Source organism: Giraffa tippelskirchi, chromosome X (genome assembly GCF_054371585.1).
Source record: "Giraffa tippelskirchi isolate mGirTip1 chromosome X, T2T-mGirTip1v1.2.pri, whole genome shotgun sequence".
Taxonomy (NCBI): Eukaryota; Metazoa; Chordata; class Mammalia; order Artiodactyla; family Giraffidae; genus Giraffa; species Giraffa tippelskirchi.
This window is the reverse complement of record NC_137289.1, coordinates 4,016,936-4,041,873: the sequence shown is the minus strand read 5'-3', so window position 1 is coordinate 4,041,873 and position 24,938 is coordinate 4,016,936. Positions and strand designations below refer to the sequence as shown.

At 45.7% G+C, this 24,938-nt stretch overlaps 1 protein-coding gene across 14 annotated transcripts in view; it reads left to right on the top strand.

Moving 5' to 3' along the window:
- PASD1 (PAS domain containing repressor 1) overlaps positions 1-19,794 on the top strand; it is a 121,320-nt gene extending 101,526 nt beyond the window's left edge. For 7 of the 14 annotated variants that reach the window (XM_081564596.1, XM_081564600.1, XM_081564594.1 and 4 more), the window contains 7 exons: positions 3,798-3,924; positions 6,886-7,175; positions 14,005-14,187; positions 14,498-14,689; positions 15,041-15,894; positions 17,135-17,345; positions 19,142-19,794. In XM_081564596.1, the coding sequence (XP_081420722.1) occupies positions 3,798-3,924; positions 6,886-7,175; positions 14,005-14,187; positions 14,498-14,689; positions 15,041-15,894; positions 17,135-17,345; positions 19,142-19,243 (1,959 nt within the window). In that variant the 3' untranslated portion in view covers positions 19,244-19,794. Of the gene's footprint in view, positions 1-3,797; positions 3,925-6,885; positions 7,176-14,004; positions 14,188-14,497; positions 14,690-15,040; positions 15,895-17,134; positions 17,346-19,138 lie in introns of all 14 variants that reach the window. The other 7 variants (XM_081564589.1, XM_081564592.1, XM_081564587.1 and 4 more) reach the window with 1 other exon arrangement.
- Positions 19,795-24,938: the final 5,144 nt, after the last annotated feature.

The following is a 24,938-nucleotide window of genomic DNA, read 5'->3' as shown; positions in this document are numbered from 1 at the left end:
AAAGTTCTCTCCACAAAACCATCACTTCACTGTGTGAACAGCAGTGGCTTTAAGTAGTAGCATCAATGCTAATCCAAAGCAAATTCTTCCTAATTGACTCTGTCCCAAAGACTTTATTTTAACGATGAGTTTAGATGAGCTGTTGCCAGCTATTGACATTCTGTCACCCATCCGTAGAGATCTGTTGTTCCTGGACTGTGTTACACTACACAGGCATTTTGGCAAAATTGGAGCTTGTACATTTTCAGGATGCTTTCCCACTCAAATCCATTGTGCCTGGAGGTGTCAGGCAATTTTTCAGAAGATGCTGGCTTTGAGCCTGTACCAGGGGCTGGGTAGGGCAGGAGAACCATAGTGTACATGAGACTTGGAAGCTCTTTGCCCAAGCTATGTATTAATGAGGAGGACAGGACAAACCTGACTCAGGGAGTAATCATGAAAGATTCTTCCACTGATTTTACAGCTACAGTGTTCACTTCAGTTCAGTTGCTCAGTCGTGTCTGACTCTTTGTGACCTCATGGACTGCAGCACACCAGGCTTCCCTGTCCATCACCAACTCCTGGAGCTTGCTGAAACTCATGTCCATCGAGTTGGTGATGCCATCCAACCATCTCATCCTCTGTTGTCCCCTTCTCCTCCTGCCTTCAATCTTTCCCAGCATCAGGGTCTTTTCTAACAAGTCAGTTCTTCCCATCAGGTGGCCAAAGGATTGGAGATTCAGTTTCAGCATCAGTCCTTCCAATGAATATTCAGGACTGATTTCCTTTAGTATGGACTGGTTGGATCTCCTTGCAGTCCAAGGGACTTTCAAGAGTCTTCTCCAACACCACAATTCAAAAGCATCAACTTTTCGGCACTCAGCTTTCTTTATGGTCCAACTCTCACATCGATACATGACTGCTGGAAAAAACCATAGCTTTGACTAGATGGACCTTTGTCAGCAAAGTAATGTCTCTGCTTTTTAATATGCTGTCTAGGTTGGTCATAGCTTTTCTTCCAAGGAGTAAGTGTCTTTTAATTTCATGGCTGCAATCACCATCTGCAGTGATTTTTGGAGCCCAAGAAAATAAAGTCTGTCAGTGTTTCCACTGTTTTCCCATCTATTTTCCATGAAGTGATGGGACTGCATAACATGATCTTCGTTTTTTGAATTTTGAATTTTAAGCCAGCTTTTTCACTTGCCTCCTTCACTTTCATCAAGAGGCTCTTCATTTTGTCTTCACTTTCTGCCATAAGGGTGGTGTCATCTGTGTATCTGAGGTTATTGATATTTCTCCTGGCAATCTTGATTCCAGCCTGTGCTTCGTCCAGCCTGGCATTTTGCTTGTTGTACTCTGCATGTAGGTTAAATAAGCAGGGTGACAATATACAGCCTTGAGATACTCCTTTCCCAATTTGGAACCAGTCTGTTGTTCCATGTATAGTTCTAACTGTTGCTTCTTTACCTGCATACAGATTTCTCAGGAGGCAGGTAAGGTGGTCTGGCATTCCCATCTCTTGAAGAATTTTCCAGTTTGTTTTGATCCACACAGTCAAAGGCTTTGGTGTAATCAATAAAGCAGAAGTAGATGTTTTTTTCTGTAATTCTCCTGCTTTATCTATGGTCCAACAGATGTTGGCAATTTGATCTCTGGTTCCTCTGCCTTTTCTAAATCCAGCTTAAACATCTGGAATTTCACGGTTCACATACAGCTACAGTGTGATAGGTACTTAATTATGTGTTAATTCAACAGATACTTATTGTGTCCAGAAAAGTAGCCTAAGAAAGTCAGCCGAAACTCACTCTAGTGGTGCAGGGAGTGGGAGGAGGACCGGTACTTATGATTAAAGTTTATTGAGGACTTCTTATGTATCAAGCTTTGGGCTAGGTGCTTCACCCCCACAACAACTCTATGAGGCATTATTGTTCCAGTTTTACAGATGGTGAATCTTGGATTCTTGCTATTGAAAAGCTTGCCCAAAGTCACATAATAAGTGGCAGAGCCCAGATTCAAACTGAGGCCCATCTGGTTCCAATATCTATATTTCTTACTACACAATGAAGCATCTACCTTCAAAGCAAAGCTCTCTGATTTCTCACATTGTCCTATTCTTTGTTTCATAAGTTCATTTCTTTATATTTTTGAAATTCTTAAACATACTTAGTTTTAAAGGCCATTTTAGGTTCATTTATTGATTCATTGACCAAATGTTTAGTCAACACCTACCTTGTAACAGATGCTGTTTTAGGTGAGGGCAGTAGATACATCAGTTAACAAAACTGAAAAATTCCTGTTCTGGAGGAACATTCCAACAGGAGATAGATTTAGGTAAACAAGATAAGTATAGTTAATGGGGAGGGAGGTGGGAGGGGGGGTTCAGGATGGGGAACACATGTAAACCCATGGCTGATTCATGTCAATGTATGACAAAAACCACTACAATATTGTAAAGTTATTAGCCCCCAACTAAAATAAATAAATTTAAGAAAAAGATCACTTAAACTCACTGCATTTCTGTTGATGGGCTAAAAATTATGAATGTGCAAAAATGGACATCTTAACATCCAAGTGTATATATTTCCCTTGAAAATCACCTGGGAAGCAAAGATCTAGTGATTAAATTGATATATAGCTACAATAAAGAGCAGAAGCAAGAGGACAGAAAAAGAGAGGTCATATCATATCTTAATGAATATCTCCCCAGCAGAATATCTTTTTCAGTGTAATGAAAAGATTTCCACACCCTCAGAAACATATTGCTCATTTTGAAGAGTACAAAACACAGCGTACTTGAACAGTGAAGTTGCACAGTTTCCTTAAGTTCAAATGCTGGGACCTGATCTGGACGAACGTGCTCCAATAAACAGCTTCCTTAAGGAAAAATGAGCATGAGTCTATGTGTTAATCTAGTCCAAAACAAACACAAAAACACATACACAATCTTTTAGCAGAGATTTCCAAAATTTCACTGATAAACCAGGTACTTAAATTTCATATGAACAGTGAGCCCAAGACTATTCAGAAAGATTCCAGTTGTTACACAAGTGGAAGTGGATCACTAAGTGTGAATCTAATGTATATGGTTTAAAGCAACAGATAGCTTAGACTGAGCTTGAAATCACTGGAGTATATCACTCATTCTGCTCCTCACTTGCTGTATGACCTTCTCCTTTTTGACACTATCAAATGGGGAGGTTGCACTAGAAGCTCCCCAGGGTCATTGCTGACTCTCTGCTACTATATAGTAAAGGTACTTTTGTTAATAATACTTTCAACTTTAGTTTGTATAAAAAAGAGAGAAGTGGTTAAACAGCCCCCAATTGTCCTTTCCTTTCTCTAAACCTAGTCTGCATGTGGAGATCTCCAGAAAAACGGCCCCATCAGTGGAGGGTAGTTCTCTTACAGCTTTCCCACTTTTCTGAACCAGCATGCTACCAACACCTCTGAAATGTGCTTGCACACACACACACATACACACACACACACACATATACATATAGCAACAGCCTTCGATTGGTACACATTTTTCTTATGCTTGTGCTTTTACCACATCTATACCATATTTCTCTTCTGAGTTTTGATGTTGGATAGCATGTGACACCCATAATCTTTGCTTGTTGTTACCTTCCAGCAATTTTTTTCAAGTACGTGTTTCATGATAATTTTCTGTTAGGTGCTCAATTTATTGAAACAATGTTAGAAATCATATGAAATATATCAAAGTTTGTGTTCTACCTGTATTTCCTGTCATTTTATATATCTCTTTGATACCAAATTGAGATGTCATCTTCTCCTCCCCTTTTGGAAATTCCTAGGAACCAGTAAATGCTATAGCGACTGAACTTTCTGAATCACCAGATTCTGCTGACGTCTCTAATGAAAATCCCGTTGTGTCTGATGACTCCAACAGAGTATCCTCGCCAAGCACATCTGCATCACCTGGTGGGTACATTTTGACATTTAGATGGAGATTCTCAAAAGAAAAATAGTGAACAGAGTAGTTACAGTTTTTCAAATGAAGATAGTGTTCTGTTTATAATGGTGTGAAATCACAAAAGTGAATTGTAACTTTCTTCATCGTCTGTAAGTTTCTTTTGAATGATGATTTGAGAGCAGTGCAAACGAATATTTCAGCAATGGTTCAAGTGTTTGGGAATGGTATTATTATCCCCAGCTTAATTTTTTTAAGTTTTTATTGAAGTAGGTGGAATCTGGATAAAAATGGACTCACAGACATAGAAAACAAAATTATGGTTACCAAAAGGGAAGCATGGGGAAGGGATAAATTGGGAGATTGGGACTGAGATATACACACTACTATTGATAAAATAGATAACTAATAAGAACCTACTGTATAGAACAGAGGACTCTACTCAATACTGTGCAATAACCTATATGGGAAAAGAATATATATATATATATGTATGTGTGTATGTAAGTATGTATATATGTATATATATATATATGTATGTAAGTATGTATATATGTGTATATATATATATATGTGTGTGTGTGTGTGTATATATATATATATGTATGTATGTATATATACACACACACAACTGAATCATGTTGCTTTACACCTGAACTAACCAGCATTGTAAATTTCCCATTTAGTTTTGATCTAAAGATTGGTGCTAGATCTCAGTCCTTGGAGGAGTAGCACCTTATCTTTCCATACTTATGCAGCCTTTGCTGCTATGGTATATTAATTGCAGTCCAAAGAAACCTCTTTTTTTAAAAAAACTGTACTGTAAGAATTGTTACTAAAGAGTGAAGTGATGTCTCTCAAAAACAGTGATATTTACTACAGAAGTTTAAATATTAAAGACATTTCATAAATACAATTTAGGTATAAAAAATAGAATACAAAACAGCGGTGGAGGCAAGATGCAAACCTTGCCCTCTGATGAGCTGATCTTATCATTGATAACTTGTAGACTCCCCATATATAGAAGTAATGCCTGTATTTTTGAAATATTCTAGTTAAAAATTCTTCCAGTATTTCCGTCAATCTCAAAGCTTTGTTTAAAAAAATCCTTTTAAGAGAAAGACAAGTACCATATATTAACACATATATATGGAATCTAGAAAGATAGTACTGACGATCCTATTTGCAGAGCAACAAAGGAGACACAGACATAAAGAACAGACTTTTGGGGGAAGGAGAGAGTGGGATGATTTGAGAGAATACCATTGAAACATATACATACATATACATACACTATATGTACACTAGGTAGCCAGTGGGAATTTGCTGTATGACATAGGGAGCCCAAAGTCTCTGTGGTGTTCTGCGACAACCTAGAGAGGTGGGATGGGGAGGGAGGTGGGAGGGGTATTTAAGAAGGAGGGGACATGTGTATATGTATAGCCGATTCATGTTGATGTATGGCAAAAGCCATCATAATATTGTTAAATAATTACCTTCTAATTAATTTTTTTTTAAAAAGAAGAAAAAAAATCCTTTTTAAACAGTTGTTTTTGGTGGAGCATGGGCAAGGTCCCTGAACCCATGATTGTGATTTTGAAAATGTGTAAGGCCAATTTAGTTTACACACAAGTAAAATCCGCTCTTTGAGGTGTACAATTCTTGACAAAAGCAAAGAGTCATACATCTACCACCACAGTACAAACAGAACAGCTCTGCCACCTCCCAAATTCCTTTGTGCTGCCCCTTTGAACTCAAACTCTGCCCCCCATCCTCTGGCAACCATTGATTTGTACTCCATCTCTGGTTTCCTTTTATCAGAATGTCATGTAAATGGAATCATACAATGTCTAGCCTTTTTGGCCTGTCTCTTAACAAAATGCATTTAAGATGCAAACGTGTGAATCAATGGTTCATTCCTTTTTTTTCTTGCTGAGTAGTACTTCATTTTGAATGCACCGTGGTGGTTTATTTTTTTTTTTTTTAATTCATGCATCTGAAGAAGAACATCTGGATTGGTTCCTAGTTTTTGGTGATCACAAGTAGAGCTACTATAAACATTTGCATAGAGGTTTTTTGTGTGCCTATACACTTTTTTTTAAATAAATTTATTTATTTTAGTTGGGGGCTAATTACTTTATAATATTGTAGTGGTTTTTGCCATACATTGACATGAATCAGCCATGGGTTTACCTGTGTTCCCCATCCTGAACCCCCTCCCACCTCCCTCCCTATCCCATCCCTCTGGGTCATCCCATTGCCCCAGCCCTGAGCATTTGTCTCATGCATCGAACCTGGAATGGTGTTCTGTTTCACATATGATAATATTCATGTTTCAATGCTATTCTCTCAGAACGTCCCTATACACTTTTAAAGCACTTGGGTAAATTCTTGGGAGTGTGACTACTGGGTCCTATGGGAAGTGTGTGTAAGGAGAACTGCCAAACTCTGTACTGAAATGATTCTATCATTTTGCATTATTCAACTAATGTTCTCCACTTTCTTTTGGGGGCTGCTGAAGGAAAGTCATGTCACACCACCTGCAAGAGCACTTCAGGCAGACCCAAGATCCTGTCTGCTTGGGAACCTAGTTTCTCAGAAGTGCTTTATGACTAGGTTTGATTTGGTTTTATTAGTTGAAATGTACCAAATTCAAGTAGCAGAGCCAAAAGAACTTTTATAGTGAAAAGACACAACGTGAATGAGTTGGGTGCCTGCTTATGCTTGGGTGTATGAAGGTAAAGTGAGACATTCCCTCCTTTTACTTCATTTTCAAATGTGAATAGATTTTTAAATAATGTTCTGAATTAATCCTGGTACCTGGTGCATCTAATCCATAACATAGAATAAAACTGTACTTTCCTGTTTCTATGATATATAACAAGAAATATACAGAGAAATCTGTGTAATCTGTTTTGGGATGTTAGTAATTTAGCCTTTTTCATCATGAATTCCAATCTTTTCTTCTTCAGAAACGTACTCAGTGCAGAGCTCTGAATCAGAACCTAAGAAGAGACGTAGGACTTATGTGTGTGAGTCGAAGCGTATACACAAGTTGGATGATCTGGATGAGACAGAAGAGTCAGACAAGGAAGTCCAGGAGAACCAGGAAGATGAAGAAGACCAGGAGGAAGATGAAGAGGACCAGGAGGAAGATGAAGAGGACCAGGAGGAAGATGAAGAGGACCAGGAGGATCAAGAAGACCAGGAAGACAAAGAGGACAAGGAAGACCAGGAGGACCAGAAAGAGCAAGAGTACCGGGTAGGCTGGGTGGTCCAGGTGGAGCAGAAGGGCCTGGGGGACCAGTAGTACCAGCAGTATGAGCAGTACCAGCAGACCCAGGAAGACCAGGCGAACCAGGTGGAGCAAAAGACTGGTCCTCTAGTTTGGCTGCTGATATCAGAGATCGGGTGCTCTGGGAGTCTTGCTCCACATATCTGTCTGTACTGTTATCCCTGCAAAGCCCCAGATTTCCACTCTTGTGCTCAATTTAACTTTGCAGAAAGCACACATCTTTGTTTTTTTTAAACTGTATCACCATTTCTGTTGTACTGGATTTTCTGATGCTGCTGAGAATCCAATGGGCCCTAGCCAACAGGGAGATTGGAGGTTCTTGAAGTAAGACAAAGTACTGTTCTCTTCTTAACGTGAAATATCCAAAGACACTCTGTGCTTGAGAGAAAGTTTGAGTCAAATAGGAAGTTTAACTACTAACAAAAGAGGCTGTTTTTAAGCGCTCTGCTCATTATCTGTGAGGAGATGCTAACTGTCCCCACCACAAGCTAGGTTTCCCCAATGGGATTATCAGAATGTTAGATATATCCCACTTTCAACGGTCAGCACCAATGTATGGTTCAAGGCCAAATCAAAACAGTTGGATTCATGACTCTGTTGTTCTACCCCCAAATTTATCTACATAATCACAGGTTTGGGTGATTATATTAGACAGGATTATTGTCATCAGGATTGGCAGCCAAGATAATGAGTTTATGGTCTGTTATGTGGAATTGTATGCAATAGCTACTGAGCGTTAGGTGAGTCTCTTCATTAGATGGCATGCTGTTCTAATGAGAAGAAACGAGGGCTAGAAAACAACTGTTTTTTGGCCCCAGCACTGTGACCTTGGCACATCCCTGAGCCTCAGTTTCTCCACCTGAAATGGTCTGCTTGCCTTACAGGGATTTTTAGACTGCTCTGAAAATTCTTTGAGCTATTTAAAAGAAAATTTCTGAAGAAATACATTTGTCTTTGTTTATGTCCCTATCGTGCTAGAAAGTTGTGCTTCCCTTTTCACTGATGATAGCTTTCTCTTCTCCTTTGAGTTAATTTCTTTTTAAGCTTTAAATATACTTTTTGTTTAAAATGGTCAAAATAATCAGCAATGTGTGTAGCCTGGCTCTGCCTGTGATAGTGTAATAGGCTTATTTCTGGGTGCCATGGACTGACAGACTGGAGTATACCCAGAAGACTGAGAGCAAAGCTGGAGAAGGGAAATTTTAAAAGATTTTTTCCTTGTGATGAGAACTCTTAGGATTTGATCTCTTAACAGCTTTCATGTATAACATACAATAGTGTTAGTTATATTTTTATCATGTTGTATGTTACATCCCTGTAACTTATTTATCTTTAACTTGGAGTTTGTATCTTTTGACTGTCTTCATCCATTTCCCCACCACCCCCACTCACCTGTGCAAACCACAAATCTGATCTCTTTGTCTATGAGTTTGTTTTTGCAGTGTAATTGACCTAGAACACTATGTTAGTTCCTGGTATACAACACAGTGGTCTGATATTTTTATACATTTTTAAATGATCACCGCAATAAGTCTAGTTACCACCTGTCACCATACAGATACATAATTATTGACTATGTTCCCCACACTGTACTTTTCACATCTGTGACTTGTTTAATTTGCAGCTGAAAGTTAGTACTTCTTAGTCTCTTCATCTTTTCCTCTAACACCTCACTCTTGTCCCCTCTGGCAGCCACCTGTTTGTTCTCTGTATCTATGACTCTGATTCTGATTTGTCTTACTTGTTCATTTGTTTTGCTTTTGCCTTTCCATATTTAAGTGAAAGCAATGTGTTTGTCCAGAGAAGGCACTGGCACCCCACTCCAGTGCTCCTGCCTGGAAAACCCTATGGACGGAGGAGCCTGGTAGGCTGCAGTCCATGGGTTCGCTAAGAGTCGGACGACTGAGCGACTTCACTTTCACTTTTCCCTTTCACGCACTGGAGAAGGAAAGGGCAACCCACTCCAGTATTCTTGCCTGGAGAATCCCAGGGACGGTGGAGCCTGGTGGGCTGCCGTCTATGGGGTCGCACAGAGTCGGACACGACTGAGCGACTTAGCAGCAGCAGCAGCACGTGTTGGTCTCTTTCTGACTTAACTATTGGTCCACCCATGTTGCTGCAAATGACAAAGATTCATTCCTTTTAATGACTGAGAATATATATTTCATATAACATATAATATTCCAATTATATGTTTGTGCTGTGCTCAGTTTCTCAGTCGTGTCTGACTCTTTGTGACCCCAAGGACTGTAGCCCACAAGGTTCCTCTGTCCATGGAGTTTTCCAGGCAAGAATACTGGAGTGGATTGCCGTTTCCTTCTCCAGGAGATCTTCCTGATCTAAGAGTTGAAACTGTGTCTCTTGCATCTCCTGCATTGGCACGTGGGTTCTTTACCATTGTGCTACCTGGGAATCTCAATTGTATATATGCTCCATCTTTATTCATTTATCTTTTGATAGGCATTTACGTTGCTTCCATATCTTGGCTATTGTAAATAGTGCTGCAGTCAACATAGGGTTACATATATCTTCTCTAATTAGTGTGTTTCTTTTCTTCAGATAAATACCCAGGAGGGGAATTTCTGGCCCTTATGCTGGTTTCATTTTTAAGTTTTTGGGGAGTCTCCATACTGTTTTCCATAGGGACTGTACCAATTTACATTCCCACCACCAATGCAGGAGGGCCCCCTTTTCTCTATATCTTCACCAACACTTTGATTATTTGTTGTCTTTTTTTTTTTTTTTTAATAAATTTATTTATTTTAGTTGGGGGCTAATTACTTTACAATATTGTAATAGTTTTTGCCATACATTGACATGAATCAGCCATGGGTTTACATGTGTTCCCCTTCCCGGACCCCCCACCCACCTCCCTCCCCATCCCATCCTTCTGGATCATCCCATTGCCCCGGCCCTGAGCCCTTGTCACATGCATCGAACATGGAATGGTGCTCTGTTTCACATATGACAATACACATGTCTCAATGCCATTCTCCCAGAACGTCCCACCCTCATCTTCTCCCTCAGAGTCCATAAAATTGTTCCATGCGTCTGTGTCTCTTATTCTGTCTCGCATATAGGGTTATCGTTACCATCTTTCAAATTCCATATATATGCATTAGTATACTGTATTGTTGTTTTTCTTTCTGGCTTACTTCACTCTGTATAATGGGCTCCAGTTTGTTGTCTTTTTGATAATAGCCATTCTCACAGGTGTGAGATGACATCTCATTGTGATTTTTTAAAAATTTATCTATTTTTTTACTTTACAATATTGTATTGGTTTTGCCATACATTGACATGAATCTGCCATGGGTGTACATATGTTTCCCTGCCTGTTGGGAATCTGTATGTCTTCTTTGGAAAAAAATATCTGTTCAGATCCCCTGCCCATTTGGGGACTGTTTATTTGTTTGTTGATGTTGAATTGTATCAGTTCTTTGTGTATTTTGGATATTAACTACTTATCAGATATTTCTTTTGCAAATATATTCTCCCATTTTGTAGGCAGCCTTTTCATTTTGTTGATAGTTTCCCTTGCTGTCCAAAGGCTTTTTAGTTTGACATAGTCCCATTTGTTTACTTTTGCTTTTGTTTCCCTTGCTTGGGGAGACATATCAAAAAATATTACTAAGACTGATACCAAAGAGCATACTGCCTATGTTTTCTTCTAGAAGTTTTATGGCTTCAAGGCTTACATTTAACTCTTTAACCCATTTTAAATTTATTTTTATGTATGTTGTGAGATTCTTTGGTGTCTAGCTGTACAGTTTTCCCAACAACACTTATTGAAGAGACTGTTTTCTCTCTATTGTATATTCTTGCCACCTTTGTTGTAAATTAATTACCCATATAAGTGTGGGTGCATTTCAGGGTTCTCTCTTCTGTTCCATTGATCTATATGTCTGTTTTTGTGCCAGTACAATTCTGTTTTGATTACAGTAGCTTTGTAGTATAGTCTGAAGTCAGCAAGCATGATACCTCCAGCTTTGTTCTTCCTTCTCAAGATTGTCTTGGTTATTCAGTGTGTTTTGTGTTTCCATACAAAATTTTAGAATTATTTGTTCTACTTCTGTGAAAAGCACCATTGGTATTTTGATAGGGATTGTTTTGAATCTGTACATTGCCTCAGGTAGTATGGTCATTTTGACAACACTATTTCTTTCTATCTATGAGTACAGTATAACTTTCCATCTGTTCATGTCATCTTTAGTTTCTTTCACCAGTGTCTTACAGTTTTCAGAGTACAGGTCTTTAAACTCCTTAGATAGCTTTATTCCTAAGGATTTTATTGTTTTTGATGTAATTATTAATGGAATTATTTTATTAATTTATCTTTCAGATAGTTTGTCGATAATGTATACAAATGCAACAGATTTCCATATATTAATTTTGTATCTTCGACTTTACCAAATTCATTTATAAATTCTAGTAGTTTTTTGGTGATGTCTTTAGACGAGGTCCTGACAGGGCCATCTGTGGGGCTACTGTGGTCCTGGAGGTGGTATCTTCCTGCCAGTGGATTGGCCTGGGACCCAGGGTGTCTTGGGGACAGTGCCAGCACCTGGTGAATGGAGCTGGGACCTGATATCTCTGGCTGCAGAGCCCTTGGGGTCCCAGAGCTGATGTTGCCCAGCTAGTGAGCAAGGTGGGGACCCAGGAGGTCCCAGGAGTAGTGCCAGTTCACTGGTGGGCAAGTCCATGTCCTGAGCCTGCTGGTGGATTTGGTCGGGTCCAGAGGTAGCTGAAAGCTCAGGTGGTCCTGAGGCAGCCAGCCTGTTAGTGGGTGGGCCTGTATCCTTGTATGGCTATTTGCTTGGCCAGAGGCATCTCAGAACTGGCACCTATAGACTGTTGGGCCAGGGCAGGGCTGGGTCCCAGGGCTAATAAGCTTTAGAGAGGATCCCACAATGGCCCTTGCCAACACCAGTGTCCACATAGGAGAATGACCTCCAAAAGTGGCTACTGTCAGTGTCTATGGGCCCTGGGGGGAGCCGCAGTTGCCTTCTGCCTCTTGGGAGGTTGTCCATGATCAGCAGGTGGGTCTGACCCAGCCTCCTATCCAGTTACTGCTTCTGCCCTGGATTCAGGAGCATGTGAGACTTTGTGTGTATCCTGTAAGAGTGAAATCTCTATTTCCTATGCCCCTTGGCTCTCCTGAAAGTAAGTCCCACTGGCCTTCAAAGCCAAATGATCTGGGAACTCAGCTTCCCGGGCAGGACCCTCAGTCTGGCAAGTCTGATGTGGGGCTCAGACCTCTCACACCCTGGGGAGAATCTCTGCAATTGTAATTGTCCTCATGTCTGTGGGTCACCTACCCTAGGGTATGTGTCTGTACTATCGTGCAACTCCAGTCTTGCTACCCATCTCTTCATGGTTCCTTCTCTGTAGAGAAGATCTGTAGTTGTAGAAGATCTTTTGTGCTGGTCTTCAGATCTTTCTCATCAATAGTTGCTCAGTAGATAGAATTCTGATGTGCCCATGGGAGCAGATGAGCTCAGGGCCTTCCTACTCTTCCATCTTGGACACTCCCCTGACTCTTTTGTCTGTGTCCTGTCTCTGATCTGTTTCAGGTCCCAGTTATCTCTATCTTAAATTAACTCTACAGCCTCCTCACTAGGTTTTTTTCTGACTCTAGACTTACTTTGTCCTGTCAGTTCATCTTCCACACTGCTGCCCGAAGACATGTTCTACAGCACTGATCTGAGCATGTCACTTCCCCAATCAAATCTGTGCTTTAGAACATGCCTCCTGGCAGCAGCATTTAAGTTCCCTGGCCACCTAAATGTGTATGGTCTGCACAAGGCTCTTTTCCCAGCTTCCCTTTCAAATGTGACTTGCCTCATCCCTTCTTCACTGCCAATGCAAAGCATTAGTTTGTCCTGCAACACAGTTTCTAATTTTATCAACCTATACGTTTGTTTGGGCTTCCCTGGTAGCTCAGTTGGTAAAGAATCTGTCTGTAATGCAGGTTCGATTCCTGGGTCGGGAAAATCCCCTGAAGAAGGGATAGGCTGCCCACTCCAGTATTCTCGGGTTTCCCTGGTGGCTCAGGCAGTAAATAATCCGCCTGCAATGTGGGAGACTTGGGTTTGATCTCTGGGTTGGAAAGATCCTTTGGAAGAGGGCATGACAACCCACTCTAGTATTCTTGCCTGGAGAATCCCCATGGACAGAAGAGCCTGGTGGGCTACAGTCCATGGGGTCACAAAGAGTCAGACACGACTGAGTGACTAAGCACACATATACATTTGTTTATTGGTAGATCTGAGGCTGATACTCAAGTTAAAATTAGATTTCCAGGGCTAAGGGGAGAGTGTTCCTCCAAGTACTATAGTTGTGTGTGGCCACCATGGTTGTGTGAAAGTCAGATCTGTGGATTCTGATGGTGCTTAGACAAGTGCCTGGATGAAAGGAAGTGCCAGTTGAGCCTCCTTCTTCTTCCTACGTCACTAGCAGGAGCTTTGATGGATATTTCCACATGTCTCATTTGTGATCTGACCTGCTACACTCTGACTCTTTCACTAAGGACTGTGGGAAGGTTATTTCATGTCTCTGAGTTAATCCCATAGTTTAGGTTTGAGGAAAATTAGACTAAACATTCCCCATAATCTTTTCTGATTATAGGATTTCTGGATTCCCTAACCATTTCTTCACACTTTCTAGTAGTGAATGAAATCAGGGTTGGGGTGTTGTTCACATTCTCAGTGTGCCAAAGCTTGGGAATGAAACAATGTGGTAGAATTTGGAGAAGCTGGTGGCCCCATATATGAACCATAATGATGTCTCCCCACAGCTCCTACGGCTGTCACCGCACATCACATCATACATCAAGAGACAGGAGGAGGAAATGATGAAGAAATTCCAGGAGCAGCTGAACGAGCAGACACAGATACTGCAAACCGAAATAAAAAACCAGAGGAGCTCCCTGGAAAGTTTGAAGGAGCAGCTCCAAGAGATGAACGATTGCAAGCCACAGGTCAGAGACCAGTTCTATGCCAGTGGCAAAAGGGAGACGAGTAAGGGACCTGGACAGCCTTCAAGGGGTTAGTTGATAGGGCCTGCTAGTAGTGAGGGCAGCTGCCTCCAGGGCAGCATGGCACATCTAGAATGATCTTCAGCAGGGACTTAGAGCTTTGCTCCTTTTCTCTTAGTTGCAGGAGCTGAGATGGGCCAAGGCTTTCTGTGAGCTGGCCTGTAGGCAGTCTTGCTCCATGACCAGCATGCCTTCTGTCCTAAGGAAAGCTGTGGCCCCTGAGTAAGACCTTTGTGATACTGTGTCCTTACAGGTGCTGCAGTCTATCCCAGTCCGTGTTCACAGTCCCGATTTTCTGGAGCCAGCGCCCAAGAAACCACGCTCTGAGGCAACAAGGAGTCCCTTCTCCGATATCTCGGAGGCCACATCTGTCAGTGATTCATGCTTACCATATTCTTCCCAGCTCCCCAAGGAGCTTCAGCAGACTTTTGACACATCTTCCCAGGTACGGCAGGCTGCTTTCATCGCTGTAGCCAAAGGCAGAGTTCATTCTCATGAAAGCATGGGCTCCTCCCCTGTTTCTCTGATGGGAGTGGTGGTTTCCCGGTTGGGTGCAGTTTGTTTGCCTGAGACAAAATGTCCAGGCCAGCTGGACCTGGGCACACATGCATGCGTTCGTGTGCATGGGTTCTGGACCATAGCTTCTCACACCCAGGAGCGGAGAGTCACCAAACTGCCAGGGCGCCCAAAGAGGAATTGTTCCTGTTGCCTTCTGCCGCAGAGGATGGAGAGTTTGTTCCATGTATGAGGCTCTGGCAGGCACTGAGTTGCTCTTCTCTCTTTCCTGTGGATGCAGGTGCCCATTCAGGAGGAGGTGAAATACCAGCAGCAGCAGGAGCAGCAGCAGCAGGGGCAGCAGGGGCAGCAGGAGGAGGTGAAATACCAGCAGCAGCAGGAGCAGCAGCAGCAGGGGCAGCAGGGGCAGCAGCAGCAGCAGCAGCAGGGGCAGCAGCAGGAGCAGCAGCAGCAGGGGCAGCAGCAGCAGCAGGGGCAGCAGCAGCAGCAGCAGCAGCAGGGGCAGCAGCAGCAGCAGCAGCAGCTGCCCGAGCAGCCACAACAGTATAATATCACTGGGGAGAGCCAAGTGCTGCAGGTAGTCCTGCCAAGCCAACCTAACTCCTCCATGTTACGCTACAACAATAACTTCATGCCCCTACCCCTACCCCTACCACCACCACCACCACCACCACCACCACCACCACCACCACCACCACCACCACTACCACCACTACCACCATTACCACCACCACCACCACCACCCACATTTCTTCCTTTCAAAATGGTAGCTGAACAGCAGCCCTATGGCTACTATCGTGCTGAAAACCTCAGTGCCCCTGGCTACTATCGCGCTGAAAACTTCAGTGCCCCTGGCTACTATCGTGCTGAAAACCTCAGTGCCCCTGGCTACTATCGTGCTGAAAACTTCAGTGCCCCTGGCTACTATCGTGCTGAAAACCTCAGTACCCCTGGCTACTATCGCGCTGAAAACTTCAGTGCCCCTGGCTACTATCGTGCTGAAAGCCTCAGTGCCCCTGGCTACTATCGTGCTGAAAACCTCAGTGCCCCTGGCTACTATCGTGCTGAAAACGTCAATGCCCCTGGCTACTATCGCGCTGAAAACTTCAATGGCCGAGAAAATGGTAGACTCAGGTAAGAAGGATGTGAGATGGTCATAAGGTCTAAGGTCACTGCTTTCCGATGGTGGCTGGACATCACGACCGAGACCATGGGCGACGTGCCCATGGGCACCCAAAGTCCCCTTATCCTGAGCAACGTGCTCCCATTCATCCTGCTCTGTGGCCTCTCTGCCTCTGCTGGCATGATCCATAGCTGAGCATGCCTTGATGGAACAGAGGTGTCTCCATGAAAATAAGAAGGCTAGATCAGGAAGTCTCCAAGCTAGGGAAGTAGCATGCCGATCTTGAAATTGCTTGACTTTTTCTAGGCAAACCCAGTCTCACAGCACAGGGGGTCTATCAGGAAGTCTTGAGCATCCCCAGCTGAGTGACTCCTGGCTCCTAACTCCCTGCTTCCATTTTCCTGGGATCCTGTGGTCACAGTAGAGCAGGTGAAGGGGTCTCCATGGCACTGACAAGCCGTATGGCATTGGATACCTAAAGAGCCAAGAACACAGAAAGACCAAGTCCTGGGAGGCAGTATGAGGACAGGAACACAGTTTCTGCCTAGGGATAAAAACTTTGGTCTCAATGCCAGAAAAAGAAGGTTCTGCTCAGCAATGAAAGGTGGAGTAAGCATAGTCTTGGCGCCCAATATTTATTTTTGAATGAATGCCAGTCTCTGAGTGGGTCTCCTAAAGCTCTCCTGAGTTCCTTCTGGGTATTCCTTTAGGAACAGTGACCCTGACGTGTGGGATGGGTTAGTGCCATGTTTCCCACTGGCCTGATTATCAGAATTAATCTGAGGAGGTTGTTGAAAGTGCATATTCAGAGTCTAGGGTGATGCTCAGAAATCTCTGTTTATCACACAACCCTCAAGTTGTATCAAGGGTGATAGAGGAGCCCTGGACTTAGAGGAGAAAGTGGACTTGTAGCCCCTCTGGGTCTTGGGCTCCTTCACTGATGAAGGGCAAGTCCCTGACTTCAGAGTCGGTGAAGTGACTTACACAGAGATCACCATCTTGAAAGAAGCAGGACCGTCCAAGTAATAGCAACAATACCACTTGATACAAATGACTAAATTTTCTGTGTTTCCATTTGCCTTAATTTGGAGAACTGAGTCTTATTCAGGCCAAAGTGAGAGTCCAAGCAAGTGACTCCTGATTTGGCGACCCAAACCAAAGGTTCTTTGAGCACCTCTTAATGAGCAAGACTCTGTCTCTTGGGCCTCATTGCTAGACCCATGTCTCTGTAACATGTTTCTTCTATTACAGATTTTTTCCTGAAAACCAACATCAGCCCCGCATGAGTCATTTCTCTGTGACCCACGGCCCAGGGTCCCATACCGTTTATTCTACCAACCCACCTCAGACTACTGCCATCACCCACAACCCACAGCTTGTTACTCTGGAGACTCCACAGGACTATGTCCGCCTCTGGCAACAGCCTCAAGACCCGCAGAATCATCTTTACCAAGCAGTCCAAGTGAGTAATTTGGCTCCCAATGAGCAGGCCACCCTGGGCCAAGCCACCTGTGCTCAGGTATAGCACTCCCTTTTTCTCTGCCCCTGACCCAGGTTGGAGGTTCTGCACAGGGCTACACCCCTTCTGCATATGCTCCGTGTGTGAAATCCACACTTTAAAGCACAAGAAAATTTGAGGATGGGTACCCACATGGGGGTCACGGCTGAGCAAAAAGACTCTCTAGGCTTCCATGAAAAAGTGAGCTGTTCTCATAGATATTAAATGCAGTCCTACTTGGAAACTTCTCAAAAATGTGTTCCCTGGGCAGAGTGTCTTGCCATATGCTGAATCCAATGCCCTAGATGGGATACCTTTCTGAACTTCTGTATCTTTAGTTCTGCTACAAAATCCAAGGCCTGGTGTGGGTGCATTTCCTCATATTGAAAATAAACCAGGAGTCCTTCTGATGAGTGCCTGGCATCCAACCATGGAGTGCCCCATATTTGGCAGGGCAAACCCCACCTTGGGGACCATCTGCAGTGGCCATGTTGCTAGGGAAGGGATGGGAGCTGGTTGAGACCACAGTCACATAGCAGGTTTGGCTCCCAGGTACACTCCCAGCAGTCCCCTTGGGGACCACTAACTCTCAATCTGACTAATGCCACTTTCAAAGGATGTTTGGGTTCTGGCTTTAGAAATCTTAAAAGAGCTTAACCCCTTAAAAAAAATAACCACAACAAAAATCCAGTAAACTAAGGCAGAATGAAGGAGTTTGAGTATTTTAAATGGTATGATTCATTTCACAAACACCCCTTGACCAGCTGAGCCACCAGCCCTCCAGAAAGGTGGCCCATCAGAGGGACAGCCTGCACGATGCCATCAGATGGTCAGTGGACGCTGTGGTTCATTTAGAAAGCCAGACTCTGCTGAGACCCTCAGTGCGTGTTCTCAAGGCACTTACCCTGAGAGGCAGATGCCCAGTTAGTGGAGAAAGGAGGACCCGGGGATGTGACACAGGTGGGAGAGGAACCAGGGGAGCAGCCAAGGGGAGGACCGTGTCAGATGCTCCCTGTCCACAAGACTGCGGGGGGTCCCACACCCTGCCCTGGCTCCTTTTCTCCATGCTCTGGAGCCTTGCTCTCCCCAGGTCCTCCAACACCTCCAGCCTCTGCCCATAACCCAGCCCTGCTCCTCCTGTTTCCCCAGCCTTGCCCTCCACCCCCTTGAGTTCAACTCATTGAAATCTATCACCTTCAAAAACCAGCCCAAAGGGTCCCTCTTTCTCCAGCACAAAGAGCCCCATAGTCCACTCTTGGTGATGCCATCAGCGTGTCCATCCTTCCTCCCCTGTCCGCAGGCCAGAATGGGTTGTTAACTCTCCGTGTCATGTTGAGTGAGCCAGGTAGCTGCCAGTGAGGCTCTGCATGGAAGTCATATAGTCTGTGTAGAATGGTGAGACCTAAAGGTAGAGGCAGGGAGAGGCCAGAGAGACCTTCTAATACCTTCATGGCTGGTCGGGAGCTGGGCCAGGGGAAGCCAGACAGGGAATCTGGTAGCCTTAGGCATTCAGACAAGTTTCTGGAGAGCCCAGGCCTACTTCTGCTGCTCTTTAAGCTACTATGCTGTTGGGAGAGAGAAGCAGGGGGGGACCTCATTTCCCCAGCTCCAGCTTCTACCTGCACCTTGCAGGCTTGTGTTTTCCAAAGACGTCCTTCTCAGCAGCTTACTGGCTCAGACCAAAGGGATCCTCACACCACTGCAAAATGGGCCCAGGAACTCTAGCAAAGGACTCCATCTTGTCCCCTTTCTCTCAGCAGGCGGCGCCCACTGAACAAGTCCAGCATTCTTCAGGACTGGAGATTGTCCAAGCCTCTGGGAATAATGGGCCGAACCAGCTAAACTCCTCTACATCACATTAGCAGTCCCACTGGGATCCGTAGAGCCGCACCAGCTCTACTTTTCTCTCAGGCCTTGAGAGAAGGGGCAGGGGATACAGGCCAATGAGGCCTGCATGTCCAGGGGACCTCCAGGTTCCCTGGACTGGGGGGTGGGGGGTGGAGGGTGGGGGGTAGAGTGTGGGGATTGAAGACTTGGTTTTCTTTCCTAATACATTCTGTTCTCATTGTTAGTTCTTCACAACCTGTGTCTTGGAAATTTTGCTGCCCAGTGTTGCGCTTACCTATTCTACCATGGGCAGGCAGGCTGCAGTCTGCTTGGCTTAGAATACCCTTTTTTCTGCCAAGAAATATTTTCCAGCACGGTTTGCAATCTAGTAAGCAGCTGTTCCATCTCAAGCTGTGAGAATTCCGAGGCCTTGGATTCAACCATCGAGGCCTGCACCTCCTCCACATTTGTGCTGGGGAAACCCATGGGAAATAGCAATCCAACTGTGGGAAGCTGAAATAGGTCAACAAATTGTGCTAAAATCATCACAGTTCTGCTGCTTAATAAAAACTATCTTTGACTACAACTCTCTGTGAACTTAGAATTGACTTTGGGAACCTAGAAATAGCACCTACCTTCCCAAGTGGCCGTGTGCCCAAGCCCTCTGGGTAGCTGAGGCCCGACACAGTTGGCCTGGTGCTACCCTCTCTCTGTAGACTGTGGCTGTGCCCGGTATAGCCCATCAGAGGTGAGCCTGTTGCTCAAGGGCACAGTGCCCATCTGATCTACACCCAGGTTCCTTCTCTTCTTTCGGGCAAATGTACTCCCTGGAGGAAGAGTGATTTGCTCTCAGTCAAGCACCAAGGAGAGCATCTTCCCAGATGTGTGCAATGGGGAGGGGAAGAAGGGGTAGAGGGTGCTTGGATAACCCAACCTGAGGTCATCAGGTGCTGTGAATGTCAGGCTTAAACTATTGAGCCATTGCTGGAATAAGGCAAAGGAAGCCCCCATCCCCAGTGGTAAGTTGAAGGAGCAGTGAGGCCACAGACCCACAGGAGAAGCTTGACATTTGCCAGGCAGCCAGATCTCTACCAAGATGCTGTGGACTGAATGCCTGCCCCCCCGCCCCGACTCATATGTTAAAGCTCTCTCACTAATGGGATGGTATTTGGAGGTGGGGCCTTTGGGAGGTGATTAGCTGTAGATGAGGTCATAAAGGTGGGGTCCTCATAGAATTAGTGCACCTGGAAGAAGAGACACAAAGGGCTTGCTCCCTCATGCTGTGTGCACAAAGAGGCACTCATATCAGCTCACAACAAGATGGTGGCTACCTACAAGCCAATCGAAGAGGTTTCATAATAAAACCCACGTTGCTGTCACTTTGATCTTGATCTCCTTGACAGCCTCTAGATCTGTGAGAAATAAAAATCCGTTGAAGCAACCACCCTCCCCAACTATAGTTCAGTTCAATTCAGTCTCTCAGTCATGTCCGACTCTGTGACCCCATGGACTGCAGCACGCCAGGCCTCCCTGTCCATCACCAACTCCTGGAGTATAGTATTTTCCCCTTTACACAGAACGGAGAGGTGGTCAGGCAGGCCCTAGAGCAGCACACTCCCCAAGATAATGCAGCTGGGGCCTCATTCTGCTGTACAAGTCACTGAAGCCCTCTGGGCCTCTGTTTATCCATCAGAAAAAAAAGGAGGGAGCAGGAGACGGTGCCTTTTCTACATAGCTCCAAGAGCAGATGATCCTTAACAGCATTGTAGAGCCTTCAAGAGGGGCACTACAAAGGTTGACTCAACCAGAGGCATCCAGTTGGGGTTATTATTTGAATTTGATGTTTAGGGTGTTCTTGGGCCAGGATTTGCCCCATCTGACCCAGATAACTCTGGCTTCACCACCCTCTGGATTTCAGACAAGGATCCTGAGCTGAGGTAGTCTGTGGTTCCCTCAGGCTCTACTTTGATCAACAGTTCAGCTCCCAGCTCAGCCCCCAAGCCAGGTGGCCAGAGGGTCAGAGGGGCCAGCTGCCTGGGCCTACAGTGTCACCCCATCTTAGGATGGGGAAAGTGGAGGGCACGGGGCTAAAACCCCAGAACCAGTGCTCATGCGCCAGCTGGTTCAGCATGAGTTTGGTTTGGATGTGACTGCAGGCAAAACACAGTGAGCAAGGTCTCTTAGGCAGTTCTAGGCCCAGTTACTGCTCCAAGGCATTCTTGGCACTCTTGGCTGAGACCTTAGACTTGTCTGCCTGGGCAGACTGATGGCTTTAAACGGGATCAGTTGGTACTTTATTTTCCCTTCTTTTCCCAGGCATGAGCCCTAATTCTCCCAGTTTCAGAGTGTCTCCTGATGATTGTAGCCCAAGAGAAAGCTGTCTGATGTCAGGTGCTTGGAGAGACAGAGTGACCAGGCCAAGAGATGGCAGTGTCCACATGAGGGTCAGGGGTAGCTTTAGCACAAAAGGAATGAGACCTGCATGCACTTTGCATCATGAACTGAGGGGGCGGTTCTGTCCCAGCCTTGCCCAGGGAAGGAGACTTGTGTCAAGAAGACTGATCATGGGCCAAGCTTCCCAGACCACAACTCCACCCAGAAATAGCTATGGCTGTCCCCATGGTCTGTGCTAAACTGCCCCAGGAGGTGCTGGGGGCTCTGCAGCCCATGCCACAAATGGAAGCTACACCTGGAACGACATGAGACAAAGCTTTTCTGTCCATCACCCTCCTTCTGGGCCCCACAGGCCACACACATACAGTACACAACACACTCAGCCAGCTCATCTTTCCTCCCAGACTCCTCTCTGAGGGAGACGAGAGGTTCTTCCAGCAGCCCAAGGGCAGGCACGTGTCAGGGAAGGGCCTGGGAGGGAGACTCCATCCAAAGGCCAAGCAAGCCTTGCTCCCGGGATGCCCACGCCCAGCACGCCAGCCTCAGCCACGTGGCTCTCCTTACTGGGTGGTGCCCTGAGCACCGGGACCCACATATAACTCAATGGCTGGGCATAGGGCTTGAGACATGGGGGCAGCTTACCCTAAGTTTCCTGGCCTTGCTGCTTCTGCTGGACAGTTTTGACCTCACCACAGCTGCCTGGCCCCCACCAGCTTTGATGTTGGGGTGGGGGTGGGGTAGAGGCACAGAGTGACAGGAGCACTGTGATCTTGTGGGCACAGGGCTCCTACAGCTGAAGGGGGCCCAGACACACTTGATCCAGGACCAAGACCCTGGCCTGCCTTCCTTCAGCAGTACCACCAGCAGCCCCAAGATGTAAAGTGTGCACCCCTAGTAAGGAGGTCAGCAAGAGTGGCCCCTGACCCAGACTACTGTTGCCTAACCACCCCAGAAGACCCCCTGGTGGCTGGGCGAGGATTTCTTTACCCCTCCAGCACAAAGCCAAATTGGTAGCTCTTGTCCGGAAAAGTACTGGAGTTGTAGTTTTCTGTGGGTGGGAGAGGGCAGAGGAAGTTGGAGGAACATGACACAGCAGCCCCTGCACGGCAGACCCTTCCCAACACAGCCACCACCACCCCTGCCCCTGTCAGCTCATCCCCAGGTGGGCGGCACAGCTTCCTCAGACTGACCAAGCCTCAGTCTGGATATAATAAGATATTCCAAGCGCAGACTTTACGAGCTGAATATTCATGTAATTTGTAGGTCAGCAAAAATTGATAACTGTTCCTGTTCCCAAATGACTTTGATAATAAAAAAGAGTGTGATGTGATGATGTGAATGTTGCTCAGTCGTGTCTGACTCTTTGCGACCCTATGGACTATACAGTCTATGGAATTCTTCAGGCCAGAATACTGGAGTGGGTAGCCTTTCCCTTCTCCGGGGGATCTTCCCAACCCAGGGATTGAACCCAGGTCTCCCACCTTGCAGGCAGATTTTTTACCAGCTGAGCCACAAGGGAAGCAATAAAGAAGGAAGAGCCTGGGGCAGCCCTGCTCCATGATCTTCCTCATCTGCATCAGTGGGACACCATCCAGCCAAGGCCCTGCATGGCATCTCAAGGGTTCCAGTTGAAGGTAGTGAAAGTGAAGGCAGCCTCTGGGATGTGAGTGTTGTTCACTTCTGCCAAAATCCCTGGGAGAAATGTCGGGCAGAAGAGAAGGGGTCAGTGTGGGCCTGGGGTGCTTAGGGCTGCCGCAGATTCCATCCCCATCTCTCAAAACAGCCCCCAACAACCATAACAAAGACTCCAGTTTATTGCCATGACTCAATTAAATGTTCCACAGGGCATAGAAAAGCATTGTGCTGTTTTTCTGTTTTCATGGCTAAGCAAGACAATGTGGAATGGCTTTCACTGCTTCTCAAATAAAACCAAGATCTTAGTCTGGCCTGGTGGCCTGGCCTCACCCTTCCTCCCCGACTGCATGGCCCTCCACCCTTCATACACTCCGCCCCGGCCTTGTGGAACCACGGGGTTGGGCACAAGTCCTGGTTCTCCTGCCCTCATGGATTTGTCCCTCTTCTCCATGCCCTGAACATCCTTCCATCTCACCTCTGGATTTCTGATCCTTGCCCATGAAGCAGAGCCCGGCCGGAAGGCTCTCTGCTCCCCTTCCTTCTGCCCCACCTGGGCCTCACCGAAGCCCATGTGTCTCTACTCAGCCCCTGCTGCACACATGCCATTGCCTCCTCTAGGCTGAGATTCAGGGGCAGGCGTTGGGAACCCCAGAACCTTCTCTCTACAAATGTTCCCATGAATGTCCTCCACCAAGGGCCATCCAGCTACCCGAAGAACATTTCACAAAGAAAACCAGCTGCTTGACACAGGATCTTCAAGTGACAAGTCAAGCAGGTGAGGCCCTCGAGCCTTCTAGGGCTAACTCATGGGAGGCCATCCCTAGGGCACAAGGCAGCCCACTTTCTCAGCCTTGGGCCCCAGGAAGGCGGCTTCCCATGTGCACCTAACACTTAGCTCAGATGTTGGTGTTCTTAAGCCGTTGATCCTCATCCAGTCATCTTGCCACCCTGCCTCAGACTTCGTCCTCAACAAGGGACTCAGAGATGAGGATGGGCCGAAGCTGCTGTGGGGCAAAAGTCCTGGCCTTTGGTGGGACTTGGGGGAGGGCTTGGTGGATGAGAGAGACAGGCGGGAACACTGCAGGGAGGTGGGGTGGTGGTGGGGAGAGCATGGGAACTGTTGGCAGTGACAACTAAATGCCAAGAAACTCCTGGAGCTCTGGGTGTTTCCTGCCCAGATGGAGGCCCTGACCCCGAAGGTCAAAGGGTAATTAACCACATGGTCACCTTGTTGATGAAACAAAACCCACAACCCTGGAGAATCAAAACATGTCAAAGGGATGGAAGCAAAGGTCAACAGACAGGACAGACAAATTGCAGTATTTAGAATCACGCGTTCAAATGTTTGTGTAATCTATTTAGAAGTTAGCCCACCAGCCCTGGGGGAAGAGGGGTTGGAAGTTTGGCTGAAGTAGGGTGAGATTTCAACTGAGGGTGCAGGTCTCCGGAAAAGAGCTTAGCTCATGGGGAGATTCACACCCAGAACCTTGAAGCATGTGGTCCACTGGAAGAGCAGGCTTCGTGCAAAGAGGGGCCTGTGGACAGCAGGGCACATGGGAAGGAGCCAGGGCCTTGCAGTTTGGTACTAAGCCTCACCCACACACAACAATGCCTACCACTTCCCAACCCGGACATGGGGCTGAGGAAGGCAGGACATCAAACTTTTATTTTAGGCTTCACTTGCTACCCACTTGCTCTGAG